Source organism: Nerophis lumbriciformis, linkage group LG11, assembly GCF_033978685.3.
Source record: "Nerophis lumbriciformis linkage group LG11, RoL_Nlum_v2.1, whole genome shotgun sequence".
Lineage (NCBI taxonomy): Eukaryota > Metazoa > Chordata > Actinopteri > Syngnathiformes > Syngnathidae > Nerophis > Nerophis lumbriciformis.
In genome coordinates this window covers 51,315,839-51,334,032 of record NC_084558.2, presented here as the reverse complement: position 1 = coordinate 51,334,032, position 18,194 = coordinate 51,315,839, and the positions used below count along the sequence as shown (strand labels likewise).

The window sequence follows — 18,194 nt, the reverse complement described above, 5'->3', positions numbered from 1 at the left end:
CGTAATATTACAATAAATACATGTGCGATTTTAAAAAGAAACAAGTTAAATGTAATAAGATACATTTGTAACAATATAATAAAAAAAATTGCAATTTATTAGAGAATAAAATAAAAAATCTGATATTTTCACATGAATAAAGTTGTAATACAACTAGAATTTTGAAAAATAAATACATTAATAATAGCATACAAATGATTTTTTTACAGGTCGTAATATTACAATAAATACATGTGGGATTTTAAAATGAAATAAGTTGAATGCAATAAGACAAATTTGTAACAATATAATAAAAAATTGCAATTTATTATAGAATAAAATAAAAAATAAGATATTTTCACATGAATAAAGTTACAATACAATTAGAATTCTGAAAAACACATACATTTAATAATAGCATAAAAATGATTTTTTTAAGGTCGTAATATTACAAAAAATACATGTGCGATTTTAAAAAGAAATACATAACATTTTAAAAGGTAAAATTGTAACAATATAAAAAAAGTTGCAATTTATTAGGGAATAAAATAAAAAAATATGACATTTTTACATTAATAAAGTTGCAGTACAACTAGAATTTAGAAAAATAAATACATTAATAATAGCATAAAAATGATTTTTTTTTTAAGGTCGTAACATTACAATGAAAACAAGTGCGATTTTAAAAAGAAATACATTAAATGTATACATTTGTAACAATATAATAAAAAAATTGCAATTTATTAGAGGATAAAATAAAAAATAAGATATTTTCACATTAATAAAGTTGCAACACAACTAGAATTATGAAAAATACATAAATTAATAATGGCATGAAAATCATTTTTAAGGTCGTAATATTTAAAAAAATACATGTGCGATTTTAAAAAGAAATACGTAAAATTTTATAAGATAAAATTGTCACGATATAAAAAAAAGTTGCAATTTATTAGGGAACAAAATAAAAAAAAATTGATTTTTTTACATTAATAAAGTTGCAGTACAACTACAATTTTGAAAAATAAATAAATTAATAATAGCATAGAAATGATTTTTTAAGGTCGTAATATTACAATAAATACAAGTGCGGTTTTAAAAAGAAATAAGTTAAATGTAATAAGATAAATTTGTAACAATATAATAAAAAAATTGCAATTTATTAGAGAATAAAATAAAAAATAAGATATTTTCACATTAATAAAGTTGCAATGCAACTAGAATTCTGAAAAATACATACATTAATAAGAGCATACTTTTTTTTTAAGGTCGTAATATTACAAAAAATACATGTGCGATTTTAAAAATAAATACGTAAAATTTTATAAGATAAAATTGTAACAATTTTAAAAAAAGTTGCAATTTATTAGGGAACAAAATAAAACAATACGACATTTTTACATGTATGAAGTTGCAGTACAACTAGAATTTTGAAAAATAAATAAATTAATAATAGCATAAAAATGATTTTTTTTTAAGGTCGTAATATTACAATAAATACATGCGCGATTTTACAAAAAATAGGTTTAATTTTGTAATATAAATGTGTAAATTTTTCAAATAAAACAGACATATGATATTTTTACATGATTAAAGTTGCAATACAAATATATATTTTTTTAAATAACTGGGTTTTTTTGTGATTTTGAAACGCAGTAAAGTCCCAATATTAATTAATATTAATATTAATAAATACATGTGCAATTTTGCAAGAATGTGTAAACTTTTTTAAGATCTATTTGTAACAATATGAGAAAACACTTACAAAAATGTTAGAGAATAAAATACAATAAAGAAAATATATTTTTATATGAATACAGTTGTAATACAATTAGAAATGTAAAAAATAAATATATGACTATTATTTGTTGTGGCTGTGAAGTCGTACAACAATAAACACGTGAGATTTTACAGGTAATAAATCCAACTTAATTTATTACATTGATTACATTAATTTGTTACATTGAGTTCAGCTCGCCCTGCGAGAGGACAAAAGCTGTCTTTGATCCTACCAAGAAGAAGGCTTGTAAAAGTCCACTGTGTGGGATGGGAAGCAACATGAAGGTGTTCTGTTTCTTTGATGTATTGTAATCCACAGAAAGATTTTTGTCTTGACCCGAGAACTACAAAGCGGAGAGAAAGCAGGACCTGCCCAAGCTCCAGGCACCTCTTCTTTGAACTGTTTTACGACCTTTTCTTTCAACTGTTTTTAATCAAAGGCGATGGCTGTTTACGACCCCCCTCCCTTAGAAACAGCTGTTGCCATGTAATCAGGGAAAGCCCAAATAAAAGAGTGTCAGGCTTGTCCCTGACAGTTTGACTATGTCTTAGTTTTTCCTCTGCGTTTGTCTTTGTTTCCTGTCAGCACTCTTATTTTGGTTATTCTTCTATAGTCTCCCTGCGTGCTTTTCCCCCTCAGCTGTGGTTGATTGGCACCGGGCCACACCTGGTGTCAATCAGCCAGATACTATTTAAACCTGCTTTGTCCTCCACTCGGTGTTGGAGTATTGTCGTGTTGTGTCGTTGTTTGCTGTATGGATCCTGACTCCTGTTCCTGCTTCCTGGTTTCTGGTTCGGGTTTTCCTCTTCTTATTTTTGAACATTAAAACAATGTGTTCCTGTACCAAGCCTGCCGCCATCTCTGCATCTTGGGGTTCGTCAACAACTGTGACAAAGAGGAGGCGTAGAATCTTTCGTCAGAGCGTGGTGAGACTGCACAAGAGTACAGCCCAGACGTTTCTCCTCAATTTAGCCAAATTTAATTCTGTCTCTGTTTAATTCCTGGCTTCTTTGTCTGTTTAATAGATGTCATCAGTGTTTGAACCTGACAACTCAAGTTACCAAATATGGTTTTATTTCCTTGTTCCAATGAAAGGTTAGGGTAAATGAGGGAAGATCCACAGTGGACTGCGGATTGGTCCCTGTAGGACACCAAAGGAGTCACCTGTACTTCTTTTGTGGTGTACAATCAATCAATCAATCAATCAATGTTTATTTATATAGTCCTAAATCACAAGTGTCTCAAAGGGCTGCACAAGCCACAACGACATCCTCGGTACAGAGCCCACATAAGGGCAAGGAAAAACCATACTTGCCAACCTTGAGACCTCCGATTTCGGGAGGTGGGGGCGTGGTCGGGGGTGGGGCGGGGGGCGTGGATGGGGGCGTGGTTAAGAGGGGAGGAGTATATTTACAGCTAGAATTCACCAACTGGAGTATTTCATTCATATATACAGGTAAAAGCCAGTAAATTAGAATATTTTGAAAAACTTGATTTATTTCAGTAATTGCATTCAAAAGGTGTAACTTGTACATTATATTTATTCATTGCACACAGACTGATGCATTCAAATGTTTATTTCATTTAATTTTGATGATTTGAAGTGGCAACAAATGAAAATCCAAAATTCCGTGTGTCACAAAATTAGAATATTACTTAAGGCTAATACAAAAAAGGGATTTTTAGAAATGTTGGCCAACTGAAAAGTATGAAAATGAAAAATATGAGCATGTACAATACTCAATACTTGGTTGGAGCTCCTTTTGCCTCAATTACTGCGTTAATGCGGCGTGGCATGGAGTCGATGAGTTTCTGGCACTGCTCAGGTGTTATGAGAGCCCAGGTTGCTCTGATAGTGGCCTTCAACTCTTCTGCGTTTTTGGGTCTGGCATTCTGCATCTTCCTTTTCACAATACCCCACAGATTTTCTATGGGGCTAAGGTCAGGGGAGTTGGCGGGCCAATTTAGAACAGAAATACCATGGTCCGTAAACCAGGCACGGGTAGATTTTGCGCTGTGTGCAGGCGCCAAGTCCTGTTGGAACTTGAAATCTCCATCTCCATAGAGCAGGTCAGCAGCAGGAAGCATGAAGTGCTCTAAAACTTGCTGGTAGACGGCTGCGTTGACCCTGGATCTCAGAAAACAGAGTGGACCGACACCAGCAGATGACATGGCACCCCAAACCATCACCCAACCATGCAAATTTTGCATTTCCTTTGGAAATCGAGGTCCCAGAGTCTGGAGGAAGACAGGAGAGGCACAGGATCCACGTTGCCTGAAGTCTAGTGTAAAGTTTCCACCATCAGTGATGGTTTGGGGTGCCATGTCATCTGCTGGTGTCAGTCCACTCTGTTTCCTGAGATCCAGGGTCAACGCAGCCGTCTACCAGCAAGTTTTAGAGCACTTCATGCTTCCTGCTGCTGACCTGCTCTATGGAGATGGAGATTTCAAGTTCCAACAGGACTTGGCACCTGCACACAGCGCAAAATCTACCCGTGCCTGGTTTACGGACCATGGTATTTCTGTTCTAAATTGGCCCGCCAACTCCCCTGACCTTAGCCCCATAGAAAATCTGTGGGGTATTGTGAAAAGGAAGATGCAGAATGCCAGACCCCAAAACGCAGAAGAGTTGAAGGCCACTATCAGAGCAACCTGGGCTCTCATAACACCTGAGCAGTGCCAGAAACTCATGGACTCCATGCCACGCCGCATTAACGCAGTAATTGAGGCAAAAGGAGCTCCAACCAAGTATTGAGTATTGTACATGCTCATATTTTTCATTTTCATACTTTTCAGTTGGCCAACATTTCTAAAAATCCCTTTTTTGTATTAGCCTTAAGTAATATTCTAATTTTGTGACACACGGAATTTTGGATTTTCATTTGTTGCCACTTCAAATCATCAAAATTAAATGAAATAAACATTTGAATGCATCAGTCTGTGTGCAATGAATAAATATAATGTACAAGTTACACCTTTTGAATGCAATTACTGAAATAAATCAAGTTTTTCAAAATATTCTAATTTACTGGCTTTTACCTGTATATATGTGTGTATGAAATACTTGACTTTCAGTGAATTCTAGCTATATATATATATTTATTTATTTATTTTATTATATATATAAATAAAAGAAATACTTGAATTTCAGTGTTCATTTATTTACACATATACACACACATAACACTCATCTACTCATTGTTGTACTTGAAAGTACAATGCAATACAATTCCGGGGCAATGGCACCTATCAAATACACAGTAATGAAAACACAGTTGTTCTACTAACTGTACTGTGTGTTATGAGAGTAGAGTATGTGTGTGTGTGGCCCTTTAATAGGTGACAGCATGTGAGGTGAGTGACGTCAGTGAGTGTGTGGGCGAGAGAAGAGAGGGAGCGTAGCGTGAGTGCGGGGAGGGACTAGTTGGTTTTGTGTTGGATTGGTCAATAAAGCAAGATTTGCAACTAATCGCTGGACTCATCATTCACCCTAAAGTCGTCCGCTGTGGAGACCGGGTAAGGTGAAAGGTATTGCCCCGAGCATACATCGGCCCTGGAGAAGTGTCTCCCCTGCGCTCTTAGACTATTGTCTCGTTCTTCTGCTTCGTCTCCTTGTGTGCGCACACTGGACTCAGGTCCGGCTGAATTCCGGGAGATTTTCGGGAGAACATTTCTTCCGGGAGGTTTTCGGGAGAGGTGCTGAATTTCGGGAGTCTCCCGGAAAATCCGGGAGGGTTGGCAAGTATGGGGAAAACTCACCCCAGCGGGACGAACGATGTGAATGACAAGCCTGCGGACTCGATAAAAAACTATTAGTCACAAGTGGACGTTTCTTTTGATTGTAAGAACCTTTGTCTCTTCTGCAGTATTTCCTCCAGGCACTGGTAGGCCACCGGGTCCACTTGGGGGTCAAACTTGTTGGCGAACCAATGGCCGGTCTCCAGTAACCAGCGCACTTCGGCCGCGCCGAAGATGCAAACGTTGCGAACGTGTTTCCCCGTGCAGGGCGGGTAGATCCTCTTCTCCTCGAAGTCCCACTTGACCATACGGGTCTTGCTCATTAGGCCGGTGATGTCCGGCTCGCTCCTGGGCACCTCGCCCGGTATGCCTGGCATTCTCACCAGCGTGGCCCAGAAGTGTTCATCGGGCGAGTACGTGTCCTCTGACCAGGCCAGAAAGTCTTTGACCACGACGGAGGCGTTCATGTAGACAATAAAGTCACGTGAGAGCACGAAGTAGGCGCTGCCAGTAAACATCTCGATGCCGTGAGGCGGGGCGCTCTTGGTCAGGTTCGTTCTCTGTGGCGACATCCAGTCCTTCTGCTCGAAGTGCAAGGAGAACCTCCGCGTCTTGCGCTTGTTGGGTCGGAACGTGTCCAGCATGTTGGCGCCGTTCAGGCCGGCCAACTCCGACACCAGCTCTATGTTAGTCTTCAGGGGGAAGTCCTGCCCACAGAGGTTGATGACGTACTTCCAGGGGACGTCCACCTCCAGGAGGTCGGACAGGCAGTTGATATCGGCTTTCAGGCGAGTGAAGCCGGCGTAAATGACGTACTCGCGCTTGGAGGCGATGAAGACGTTGGGCAAGCAGCGAGCTATGCCTTCCATCGCCGACCTAAACACAGCGGGGGACTTTTGGTCGTAGTGAATGCAGAAGACGTTACTCGGCGAGTACAGCGCCCTGATCAGCCGCTCCACCATCCAGGCATACTTGTGCACCACCAGCGAGTACGCCAGGTGGAAGTGTCTCTCCTTCTCGGTGGCGCACACGTCTTTGTAGCCTCTGACCTGAAGGAAGTGCGAGCAGTCGGCCGTGAGGTTGTGCAGCGTTTCATCCGGGTCCATCGTGTCCTTACTTCTGATCACCAGCGACTTCTCCAGCTCCACCGGGTCCAGGTCGTACACGGCAGAGCAGCTCACATTGTACTTGTGAAAGAACGTCGGGGTGTGGCGTGGCAGCGGCACTAAGAGGCGATGTGGATGGTGAGGCAGGTAGCTGCAGATGCACAGGACCGCCAGCAGCATCAATGCCAGACTGGCGACAAATGCCCTTTTGTTCACCAGAGAACTTCCCACGGTCATGCTGTGAGGAAGCAGAGTCAAACATGTGAGTCAAAGGAAGCGAAAGAAAAAATGAAGTAGACTCTGTGGACTTTTGTAAATTTGTAGGTTTTAGCAGAATTTGGTGACGCTCTCGATTTACCGGTCGATCTACGTTCCCATCCTCACCTATGGTCATGAGCTTTGGGTCATGACCGAAAGGACAAGATCACGGGTACAAGCGGCCGAAATGAGTTTCCTCCGCCGAGTGGCGGGGCTCTCCCTTAGAGATAGGGTGAGAAGCTCTGTCATTCGGGGGGAGCTCAAAGTAAAGCCGCTGCTCCTCCACATGGAGAGGAGCCAGATGAGGTGGTTCGGGCATCTGGTCAGGATGCCACCCGAACGCCTCCCTAGGAAGGTGTTTCGGGCACGTCCGACCGGTAGGAGGCCACGGGGAAGACCCAGGACACGCTGGGAAGACTATCTCTCCCGGCTGGCCTGGGAACGCCTCGGGATCCCCCGGGAGGAGCTGGACGAAGTGGCTGGGGAGAGGGAAGTCTGGGCATCCATGCTTAAGCTGCTGCCCCCGCGACCCGACCTCGGATAAGCGGAAGAAGATGGATGGATGGATGGATGGTCTGGTGTGTCAGCAACACCCGATTGGAAAGTTTTACATCACAGTGTTTATTATTTACATACCAGGAAGGTTCAGCAAACCCAGAGCTTTAAACCTCAAATTTGAGTGGATTTACCCCAAAAAGGGAAACTTTGAACTGATCTGAGTTTGTTCAATAAAACCTGAGTATGTTGACTCGGAGTTAAAGGCCTACTGAAAGCCACTACTACCGACCACGCAGTCTGATAGTTTATGTATCAATGATGAAATCTTAACATTGCAACACATGCCAATACGGCCGGGTTAGCTTACTAAAGTGCAATTTTAAATTTTGCGCGAAATTTTGCAAGGTTGTTCCAAAGTCAGTTTTAAAGGAGAAGGTTGTACCAATGTCTTGTGCCTGCTGGGTAATATCTCTTGGGACTGTCGGCAAGACGGTATGTTACACTTTTCAAAACAAAACTCCAACATTTCCACCCAACCACAGGCTCATCTTGTCAGTCTTGTCCCTGACAGTTTGACTGTGTTTTAGTTTTTCCTCTGCGTTTGTCTTAGTTTTCTGTCTGCGCTTTTATTTTGTCTTCATTTCCTGATTGTCTCCCTGAGTGCTGCTTCCCCTCAGCTGTGGCTGATTGGCACCTGGCCACACCTGGTGTCAATCAGCCGGCTGCTATTTATACCTGCCCTGCCCTCCAGTCACTGCTGGGTTATTGTCATTGTTGATGTTCACTACTACCTGTCATAATACTTGTCATTGTAGCTCTGTCTACTTTTGTTTCACTCTGCTCTTGTCATAGTTCCTTCGTGTCACAGTAAGGGTTTTTGTTTCTTGTCAACAGTTAGCTTTTGTGCTATTTTAGTTCATAGTAGAGATGCGCGGATAGGCAATTATTTCATCCGCAACCGCATCACAAAAGTCGTCAACCATCCGCCATCCACCAGATCTAACATTTAATCAAAACCGCACCCGCCCGCCATCCGCCACCCGCCCGTTGTTATATATCTAATATAGACGATGCAAGGCATTAAAGTTAAAGTTAAAAGTTAAAGTACCAATGATTGTCACACACACACTAGGTGTGGCGAAATTATTCTCTGCATTTAACCCATCACCCTTGATCACCCCCTGGGAGGTGAGGGGAGCAGTGGGCAGCAGCGGTGGCCGCGCCCGGGAATCATTTTTGGTGATTTAACCCCCAATTCCAACCCTTGATACTGAGTGCCAAGCAGGGAGGTAATGGGTCCCATTTTTATAGTCTTTGGTATGACTCGGCCGGGGTTTGAACCCACAACCTACCGATCTCAGGGCGGACACTCTAACCACTAGGCCACTGAGTAGGTTGTGAGGTTATAAAGCTTTTGCCTGTTAAAGAAAGGAGACTGATCCAATGCAGCAGAGACATTCAATGTGTGCCGCGCTGTCACGGTCCAGACGCACACCAGTGCGCAATCATCTGGGAGCCGCGCTGAGCGCACCTCCAAGCGCGTGGAGGTGCGATGTCCCTCGCACCCGCGGCGGCTCCACCCGGGCTCGCGCCCGAGGCTTCAGCGCGCACCGCGGCGGCCATCCTACTCGTCGCGGCCTAGCCCTCGCGGCTCTCGCTGCCCGGCGACGGCCGGGTATGGGCCCGACGCTCCAGCGCCATCCATTTTCAGGGCTAGTTGATTCGGCAGGTGGGTTGTTACACACTCCTTAGCGGGTTCCGACGTCCATGGCCACCGTCCTGCTGTCTATATCAACCAACACCTTTTCTGGGGTCTGATGAGCGTCGGCATCGGGCGCCTTAACCCGGCGTTCGGTTCATCCCGCAGCGCCAGTTCTGCTTACCAAAAGTGGCCCACTCGGCTCACCAGGGTGAGCCCCACCCCTTTCGTGAGCGCACTGCGCGCGGAGTGACCCCTGTTACGCGACCCCGGCAACGGGGGTGGCGGGCAGGTAAGCTGCGCGGGCGGAGCGCGCGGAGTGACCCCTGTTACGAGCCCCCGGCCACGGGGGTGGCGGGCAGGTAAGCTGCTTACCTGCTGCGCGTGACGCCGGCCGCGGCGAAGGCGGACGAGGCGGGGTGTCGGTGCGGTGGGCGCAGTGGTGACCCTGGACGTGCGTCGGGCCCTTCTCGCGGATCGCCTCAGCTACGGCTCCCGGTGGGGCCCTCTCGGGGGAAGGGGCCCCGGTCCCGGACCCCGGCGAGGCGTCCCTTCTCCGCTCTGTAAAAGTGTCCATCTCTTTTTTTTTTCTTCTTCTGTTGTGGCATATGCTGCAGGTGCCTGCTCGTTTTTCGTATGTGGGTAACAACATTTAACTATGTATATATATTTCCCAATTGGTTTAACTGCCACCCGCCTGAATCTATTTAAAATCTAATTTTTTTTTATTTCAACCGCCCGACCCGACCCGCGGATAAAATCTTTTTTTTTTTTTTTTTCAACCGCCCGATCCGCGGATAATCCGCGGACTCCGCGGTTGTGTCCGCAAACCGCGCATCTCTAGTTCATAGCCAAGTTTGTTCTCCGCCTTGTGCGCGCCTTTTGTTTGTACCCTTTTGTTTGTTTTTTTGCCATAGTGTTTAATTAAATCATGTTTTTTCTCGCTCAATGCCTGCCGTCATCTCTGCATCTTGGGGTTCGTCACCAACAAACTCTGACACATCTCCAAGTAAACTTGTCACTTAAGTGCCCTCAGGTGGCTCTTTCACTTTCTGATGACGAAATGAAATGACAACAGATTAACTTTAACTAGGACCAACTACCGTATTTTTCGGAGTATAAGTCGCACCTGCCGAAAATGCATAATAAAAAAAAGAAAAAAACATATATACAGGTAAAAGCCAGTAAATTAGAATATTTTGAAAAACTTGATTTATTTCAGTAATTGCATTCAAAAGGTGTAACTTGTACATTATATTTATTCATTGCACACAGACTGATGCATTCAAATGTTTATTTCATTTAATTTTGATGATTTGAAGTGGCAACAAATGAAAATCCAAAATTCCGTGTGTCACAAAATTAGAATATTACTTAAGGCTAATACAAAAAAGGGATTTTTAGAAATGTTGGCCAACTGAAAAGTATGAAAATGAAAAATATGAGCATGTACAATACTCAATACTTGGTTGGAGCTCCTTTTGCCTCAATTACTGCGTTAATGCGGCGTGGCATGGAGTCGATGAGTTTCTGGCACTGCTCAGGTGTTATGAGAGCCCAGGTTGCTCTGATAGTGGCCTTCAACTCTTCTGCGTTTTTGGGTCTGGCATTCTGCATCTTCCTTTTCACAATACCCCACAAATTTTCTATGGGGCTAAGGTCAGGGGAGTTGGCGGGCCAATTTAGAACAGAAATACTATGGTCCGTAAACCAGGCACGGGTAGATTTTGCGCTGTGTGCAGGCGCCAAGTCCTGTTGGAACTTGAAATCTCCATCTCCATAGAGCAGGTCAGCAGCAGGAAGCATGAAGTGCTCTAAAACTTGCTGGTAGACGGCTGCGTTGACCCTGGATCTCAGGAAACAGAGTGGACCGACACCAGCAGATGACATGGCACCCCAAACCATCACTGATGGTGGAAACTTTACACTAGACTTCAGGCAACGTGGATCCTGTGCCTTTCCTGTCTTCCTCCAGACTCTGGGACCTCGATTTCCAAAGGAAATGCAAAATTTGCATGGTTGGGTGATGGTTTGGGGTGCCATGTCATCTGCTGGTGTCGGTCCACTCTGTTTCCTGAGATCCAGGGTCAACGCAGCCGTCTACCAGCAAGTTTTGGAGCACTTCATGCTTCCTGCTGCTGACCTGCTCTATGGAGATGGAGATTTCAAGTTCCAACAGGACTTGGCGCCTGCACACAGCGCAAAATCTACCCGTGCCTGGTTTACGGACCATGGTATTTCTGTTCTAAATTGGCCCGCCAACTCCCCTGACCTTAGCCCCATAGAAAATCTGTGGGGTATTGTGAAAAGGAAGATGCAGAATGCCAGACCCAAAAACGCAGAAGAGTTGAAGGCCACTATCAGAGCAACCTGGGCTCTCATAACACCTGAGCAGTGCCAGAAACTCATCGACTCCATGCCACGCCGCATTAACGCAGTAATTGAGGCAAAAGGAGCTCCAACCAAGTATTGAGTATTGTACATGCTCATATTTTTCATTTTCATACTTTTCAGTTGGCCAACATTTCTAAAAATCCCTTTTTTGTATTAGCCTTAAGTAATATTCTAATTTTGTGACACACGGAATTGTGGATTTTCATTTGTTGCCACTTCAAATCATCAAAATTAAATGAAATAAACATTTGAATGCATCAGTCTGTGTGCAATGAATAAATATAATGTACAAGTTACACCTTTTGAATGCAATTACTGAAATAAATCAATTTTTTCAAAATATTCTAATTTACTGGCTTTTACCTGTAAGTCGCACTGGAGCCCGGCCAAACTATGAAAAAAACTGCGACTTATAGTCCGAAAAATACGGTAATTGCCTCTTTTGTCCTTCGGTTCTGATGAAATGTGTTAAATCTGGTCTGGTAACTCTGTGACAAGTGCAGGCATGTGAGCACTGGCGAGGGAGTGGAGGAAAACACCACAGAGAGTCGAAAAGAAACAAAAGAAGGCGAGTGCAACAATTAAAGGCACAATAGGCGGAATTTATTTTGTCTAAGGGAAAAAAATGCAAAGCCGAACATTAGGCAACACAGCACAGTGCTTCACAATGAACTAAATCGCAGGCTGGTTGACAACCGGTGAAGGTGTGCACGTCTGCGCACGGCACGAGGAAGGGAACCTACAAAATAAGGGCCCAGGACAGGAATTCAACTCGCATGCTTTTTGACGACGTTTATTCAATGTCAGTTTGTGACGTTGATTTGACCATTGAAATTTGGTCATTTCCCAACCAGTGCGTAACAATGTACTAAATAGGAGGCTGGTCGGCAACCGGTGCAATTTTCTACCTAAATTAGTAAGGAATGATAATAAATATGTTTCTTAAATAAACCGCCAACAAAATGTAAGTGTAAATTCATCACTTTAGTCATCATTTTTTGCATTTAAGAAACTTCTGTATTAGCTCAGCTCCAGACTTCTTCTGTTCGTTTGATATTGTCGTTACAGCCACAAGTAGTGGAAAACTTTACTACGACTACATACGGAAACAGATGTTTTTGGCAGCCTTCTCGGGGGCCCTCGGGGGCCCTCGCGTCCCGGCAATGGGCTCAGGCCAGCGGTGTCCAAACTCCGACCCGCGACCCAAGTGCAAGTAAATTAGATCGATGGCTGTTGAAAGTACTTTTTGATCATTGCACAGCATTCACTTATACGACCCGATACAAATGACCTTCCCAAGTCATGGTGCAAAAAAATAAATAGATAATGAAACCAACACAACACAACACATAACACAACCTGCTCACTGAACTTTGTGAACATTATGAAAAATGTCCAAACACCCTAAAAAAAAAAAATCCATTAGAGTGCATAATGGGAAAAATGTAGTACACTTATCTGTGTTTGCTGCATTTTAGCTATTTGATTTTTTTGGATTGATTACAAAACGTTAAGAAGATCGTCACGGAAGTGTCATGACTAGGACTAAGGCTCGGTTTGTTCTCCCGAGGTGCAAGTGAATTGGACTGGTCATGGCGTGAAGGTAAATAAATTTTTAATAATAACACTCAAAGGAACAAAAAGCGCGCTCAGGGCGGATGCACAAACTTGACTAACGAAAACAAAAGACTTGCACGGGGGCAAAAAACTATGAACAACAAAAAACACTAACTGTGGCAATAATAAACAAACTTACTTGGCATGGACATGAAGTGCGCAGAGATGGACAGAGTGTGACAGGGGGCATAAATGCGGGGATGTCGTCAGGACGAACAACAGAAAATGAATGAACTTAAATACTATGGACATGATTAGTGAAAGCAGGTGCATGACTCAAAACGTGAAACAGGTGCGTGACGTGACAGGTGAAAACTAATGGTTGCTATGGTGACAAACAAGAGTGCACAATGAGTCCAAACGTGGAACAGGTGAAACTAATGGGTAATCATGCAAACAAGACAAGGGAGTGAAAAGCCAGAAACTAAACAAAACATGACTTAAAACAAAACATGATTACACAGACATGACAGGAAGTAAACAAGGTATGAGTCAAATATTCACATACTTTTATTATATTATTATATCATACATATATTATATATATATGTATGTGTATATATATATATATATATATATATATATATATATATATATATATATAGTTTGTTACCATTTTTTATTTTGCGGTTAAACATTTTTATTGAACATTTTATTTCAAAATAATTGGTTTTAGTAAAAACATGCATCAAATAAAAAAAAAATGAAATCATAAAAAGTGGTTATACATATACTTTAAAAAATGTGGGAAAAATTGTAATGGGGAGCTGGGTCTCAAAACACAATTCTGATTAGGGCCCCGAGTTAGACCGGTGCGGCCCTGCCTCGATCATAACAGAAGCACGTACATGGCATATTTTAGGCGTATACACTTACGTTCAATACCACAGTAATAAAACACAGCAAAAAGAGGGAAAAGCAAAGATCCTACCTGTGTGTAGACACAATAATCTTCTCTTTTGACTCCCGGAGACAAATTAAATACACCTGGAGTGAGCCATGAGCGCTAAGACAGTTAACTACTCTCAGCGGCAGACAAAACTTGACAAAGGATAGGAAGGTGTGGCAATAGGCACGGCACCTTTGTGCTAGCCAGAAAAATGTAACAACAATCATACAAAGGTGTGTATAGTCTACAGTAACCAAAAAGTCAGTTAAAGTTAAAGTAGCAATGATTGTCACACACACACTAGGTGCGGCGAAATTATTCTCTGCATTTGACCCATCACCATTGATCACCCCCTGGGAGGTGAGGGGAGCAGTGGGCAGCAGCAGTGGCCGCGCCCGGGAATCATTTTTGGGGATTTAACCCCCAATTCCAACCCTTGATGCTGAGTGCCAAGCAGGGAGGTAATGGCTCCCATTTTCATAGTCTTTGGTGTGACTCGGCCGGGGTTTGAACTCACAACCTACCCATCTCAGGGCGGACGTGATGCCATCCATCATACTTGCCAACCCTCCCGGATTTTCCGGGAGACTCCCGAAATTCAGCGCCTCTCCCGAAAACCTCCCGGGACAAATTTTCTCCCAAAAATCTCCCGAAATTCAGGCGGAGCTGGAGGGGGCGTGGCCTCCAGCTCCATGGGTCCGCTTTCCCACAATATAAAGAACGTCTACAGGCCTGGACTCTTTCTTCTCTTTCCTTGGGATCTTCATGTTAGCTATCTGTCAACTTGTTTACGTCACGGACACAGACACGTAGGACGGAATAGTAAAAAGACAAGCTTCACGGCGGGCACTTCAACAACAGAAGCAATAAAAAATGGACAACACTGAAACAAGTCAAGACATCGGCAACGGTGACGTGACCAGCACGGAACGAGACCGTGGACACGACGCTGCCTCCCTGCATTCCACCACGACTGCAGGATCCAGTCTTTCCTCAACTAGCAAAGCTGCTATCAAGGCCCGCGCTAAACTCGAAGGCGCGCGCGCACGCGCTTCCTACGGACGCCGAGAAGCAGAACTGAAGGCTAAAGAAGCCAGAATAGCAGCCGAGTTATCAACACTACAAGATGAGAAGGAGATAGAAGCAGCATTAGCTGAAACACAATTCCTCGAAGAAGCAGCTGAGCTTGAGAGCCGTGAAGGAAGTAGAATGAGCCACTTTGGATTGGCTAGCGATAGCAACCAACGCACACACGACTATGTTGAACAACACACAAAGCGACAATCTAGCTATGGAGAGCCCCCTACACTCGAAACATATACTCCCCAAGCTCCTCAACTGCCAGCTACAGCTCAACTACCCAAAAAGTTGACAATTACTGCTCCTACACAACAAACTGGGAGGCCAACAGCAGTTGCTACACAGCAACCCACAACGTCGGTACCTGCAGTACATCGAGAATTCCCTGACACGGTCCCACCTCGTCAGTTCTCGCCTGTCCATTCATATTATCCTCCTCTCAGAAACCCACTGCAGTCAAATCCAAAAGACATGACTGCCATGAGCGACATTGCAAGATATTTTGTGCGCCGGGAACTTGTGAGCTCCGGTCTCACCCAGTTCAACGACCACCCGGAAAACTACTGGGCATGGAAGTCCTCTTACATCAACGCAACTAGAGAACTCAACTTAAGTGCCAGTGAGGAACTCGACCTTTTAACAAAGTGGCTAGGAAGAGAGTCCTCGGAGCATGTCAGAAGGATTCGCTTCATCCATGTCACCAACCCTGCTGTAGGTCTACAACTTGTCTGGGAACGCCTAGAAGAATGCTACGGCTCCCCAGAGGTGATAGAGAGATCCCTCTTCAAAAGACTAGAGGATTTTCCGAAGCTGTCCAACAAAGAACCTACAAAATTAAGGGAACTTGGAGACCTGCTCTCAGAGTTAAACGCTGCTAAGTCTGAAGGCTACCTGCAAGGGCTCTCATACCTGGACACAGCCAGGGGTGTGAACCCCATTGTTGAAAAGCTGCCACACGGTCTGCAAGAAAAATGGTTGGCTAAGGGTTCTCAGTACAAGGAGCAGTACAATGTTTCCTTTCCCCCTTTTGCCTACTTCACCGACTTCACGTAGAAGAAACGACCGCAGTTTTTCCCTCACTCTAACTCCGTTGAAAACATCAAATCAGTCCCCAAAGCATGAACAGTTTGAAAGAGGGACAAGATACGCTAAACGACAAGTATCTACCCACAAGACAGATGTCGAAGGAAACTCAACTTCTCAAATGTTCAGTGCAAGTTACAAGCTCGACGATGTCGGGAGACAGTGTCCCATACATCAGAAACCCCATGCTCTGAAGAAATGCCGTGGTTTTCGAAGCAAACCACTTGAAGAGCGCAGAGCCTTTCTAAAAGACAATGGAGTCTGCTTCAAGTGTTGCTCCTCCACGACCCACCTGGCGAGGAACTGTAAGATGGCTCTCAAGTGTAGCGAATGTGAGACCGACGACCATGTAGCTGCACTTCACCCTGGACCTCCACCGTGGGATAAAGAGAACAAGGACCCCCCCTCACAGTATGGCGGGGAGAGTGAAGAGAAAGCGCCTGGACCAGCAGTCACCTCGAAATGTACAGAAGTCTGCGGCAAAGGGCAAAGCCTCCGTTCCTGTTCCAAGATATGCCTTGTTAAGGTTTATCCCAAAACACACCCAGACAGAGCTACTAACGTGTACATCCTCCTAGATGACCAGAGCAACAGATCCCTGGCGAGGTCTGAATTCTTTGACCTCTTCCAAATCAAAGGTTCAGACTCACCTTACACTCTCCGGACACGTGCAGGAGTCACGGAGACATCCGGAAGGAGAGCCACTGGGTTCATCGCAGAGTCTTTGGATGGGAAAACCAGTGTGGTGCTTCCAACACTCATAGAATGTAACCACATGCCAGACGACCGGTCCGAGATCCCGACTCCTGCGGTCGCACGACACCACACCCACTTGAAGTCAATTGCTCACATGATCCCACGTCTGGACGCTGAAGCCCAGATACTAATACTTCTTGGATGCGACGTCCTTCAGGTCCATAAAGTCAGAGAGCAGCGTAACGGCCCTCATAGTGCCCCCTTCGCCCAACGACTGGATCTTGGCTGGGTCGTTGTAGGGGATGTGTGTCTTGGGTCAGCCCACCAAGCGGCAGCTGTGACTTCTTACCGTACCAGTGTGCTTGAAAATGGAAGACCATCTCTCCTCACTCCATGTCCCAACCAGCTTCAGGTCAAGGAAAGGTTCAGCTCCAAAGTACACAATGCAACTTCTTCTCGCAGCCTTAAATTCAGCATCCCTGTCCTGGATGACAGCAACTTGGGCAACACGATCTTCCAGAGCACTAATGATGATGATCAAGTAGGACTTTCCATCGAGGACCGAATGTTCCTGGATTTCATGGACAGAGAGATGACAATGGATGACACCAACAGCTGGGTGGCACCGCTTCCATTCAGATCTCCCCGTCAACGACTCCCAAACAATAGAGAACAAGTACTCAGCAGACTTACCACTCTTCGTCGCACCTTTGAAAGAAAGCCAAAGATGAAGGATGACTTCTTTGCCTTCATGCAGAACATCTTTGATCGCAACCATGCTGAGTTGGCACCGCCACTAGAGGAAGGAGGTGAGTGCTGGTACTTACCTATTTTTGGTGTCTATCATCCCCAGAAGCCGGACAAGATCAGGGTCGTCTTCGACTCCAGTGCTCAACATCATGGCATATCCTTGAATGACGTACTACTTACTGGGCCGGATCTAAACAACAGTTTGCTAGGCGTGTTGCTGCGCTTCAGAAGAGAGACTGTTGCTGTAATAGCAGACATTGAACAAATGTTCCACAGCTTTGTCGTTCGCAAAGACAACAGAGACTTTTTGCGCTTCTTGTGGTTTAAAGAAAACGACCCCGGCCAAGAGATTGTGGAGTACCGCATGAAAGTCCATATCTTCGGTAACTCACCCTCCCCAGCAGTAGCCATCTACGGGCTTTACCGTGCAGCAGAACATGGAGCAGAGGAACACGGGATGGATGCCAAACACTTTGTGGAACGCGACTTCTACGTCGACGACGGACTCACGTCGCTACCCTCAGCCCCGGAAGCCATCGACCTGCTGACAAGGACACAGGAGATGTTGGCTGCTTCAAACCTGAGACTCCACAAGATAGCATCCAACTGCTCGCATGTGCTAAAAGCCTT

General features: G+C 44.3%; 1 protein-coding gene across 1 annotated transcript; it reads right to left on the bottom strand.

Annotated features, from left to right (window-relative positions):
• Window positions 1–5,568: 5,568 nt before the first annotated feature.
• LOC133610154 (beta-1,3-galactosyl-O-glycosyl-glycoprotein beta-1,6-N-acetylglucosaminyltransferase 4-like) lies at window positions 5,569–6,837 on the bottom strand. The gene has a single exon (XM_061966240.1). The coding sequence runs from the start codon at window positions 6,835–6,837 to the stop codon at window positions 5,569–5,571; it is 1,269 nt and encodes a 422-aa protein (XP_061822224.1).
• Window positions 6,838–18,194: the final 11,357 nt, after the last annotated feature.

Coding starts and splice junctions, on each gene's coding strand:
- LOC133610154 (XM_061966240.1), bottom strand. CDS start 6,837: ATGACCGTGGGAAGTTCTCTGGTGAACAAAAGGGCATTTGTCGCCAGT.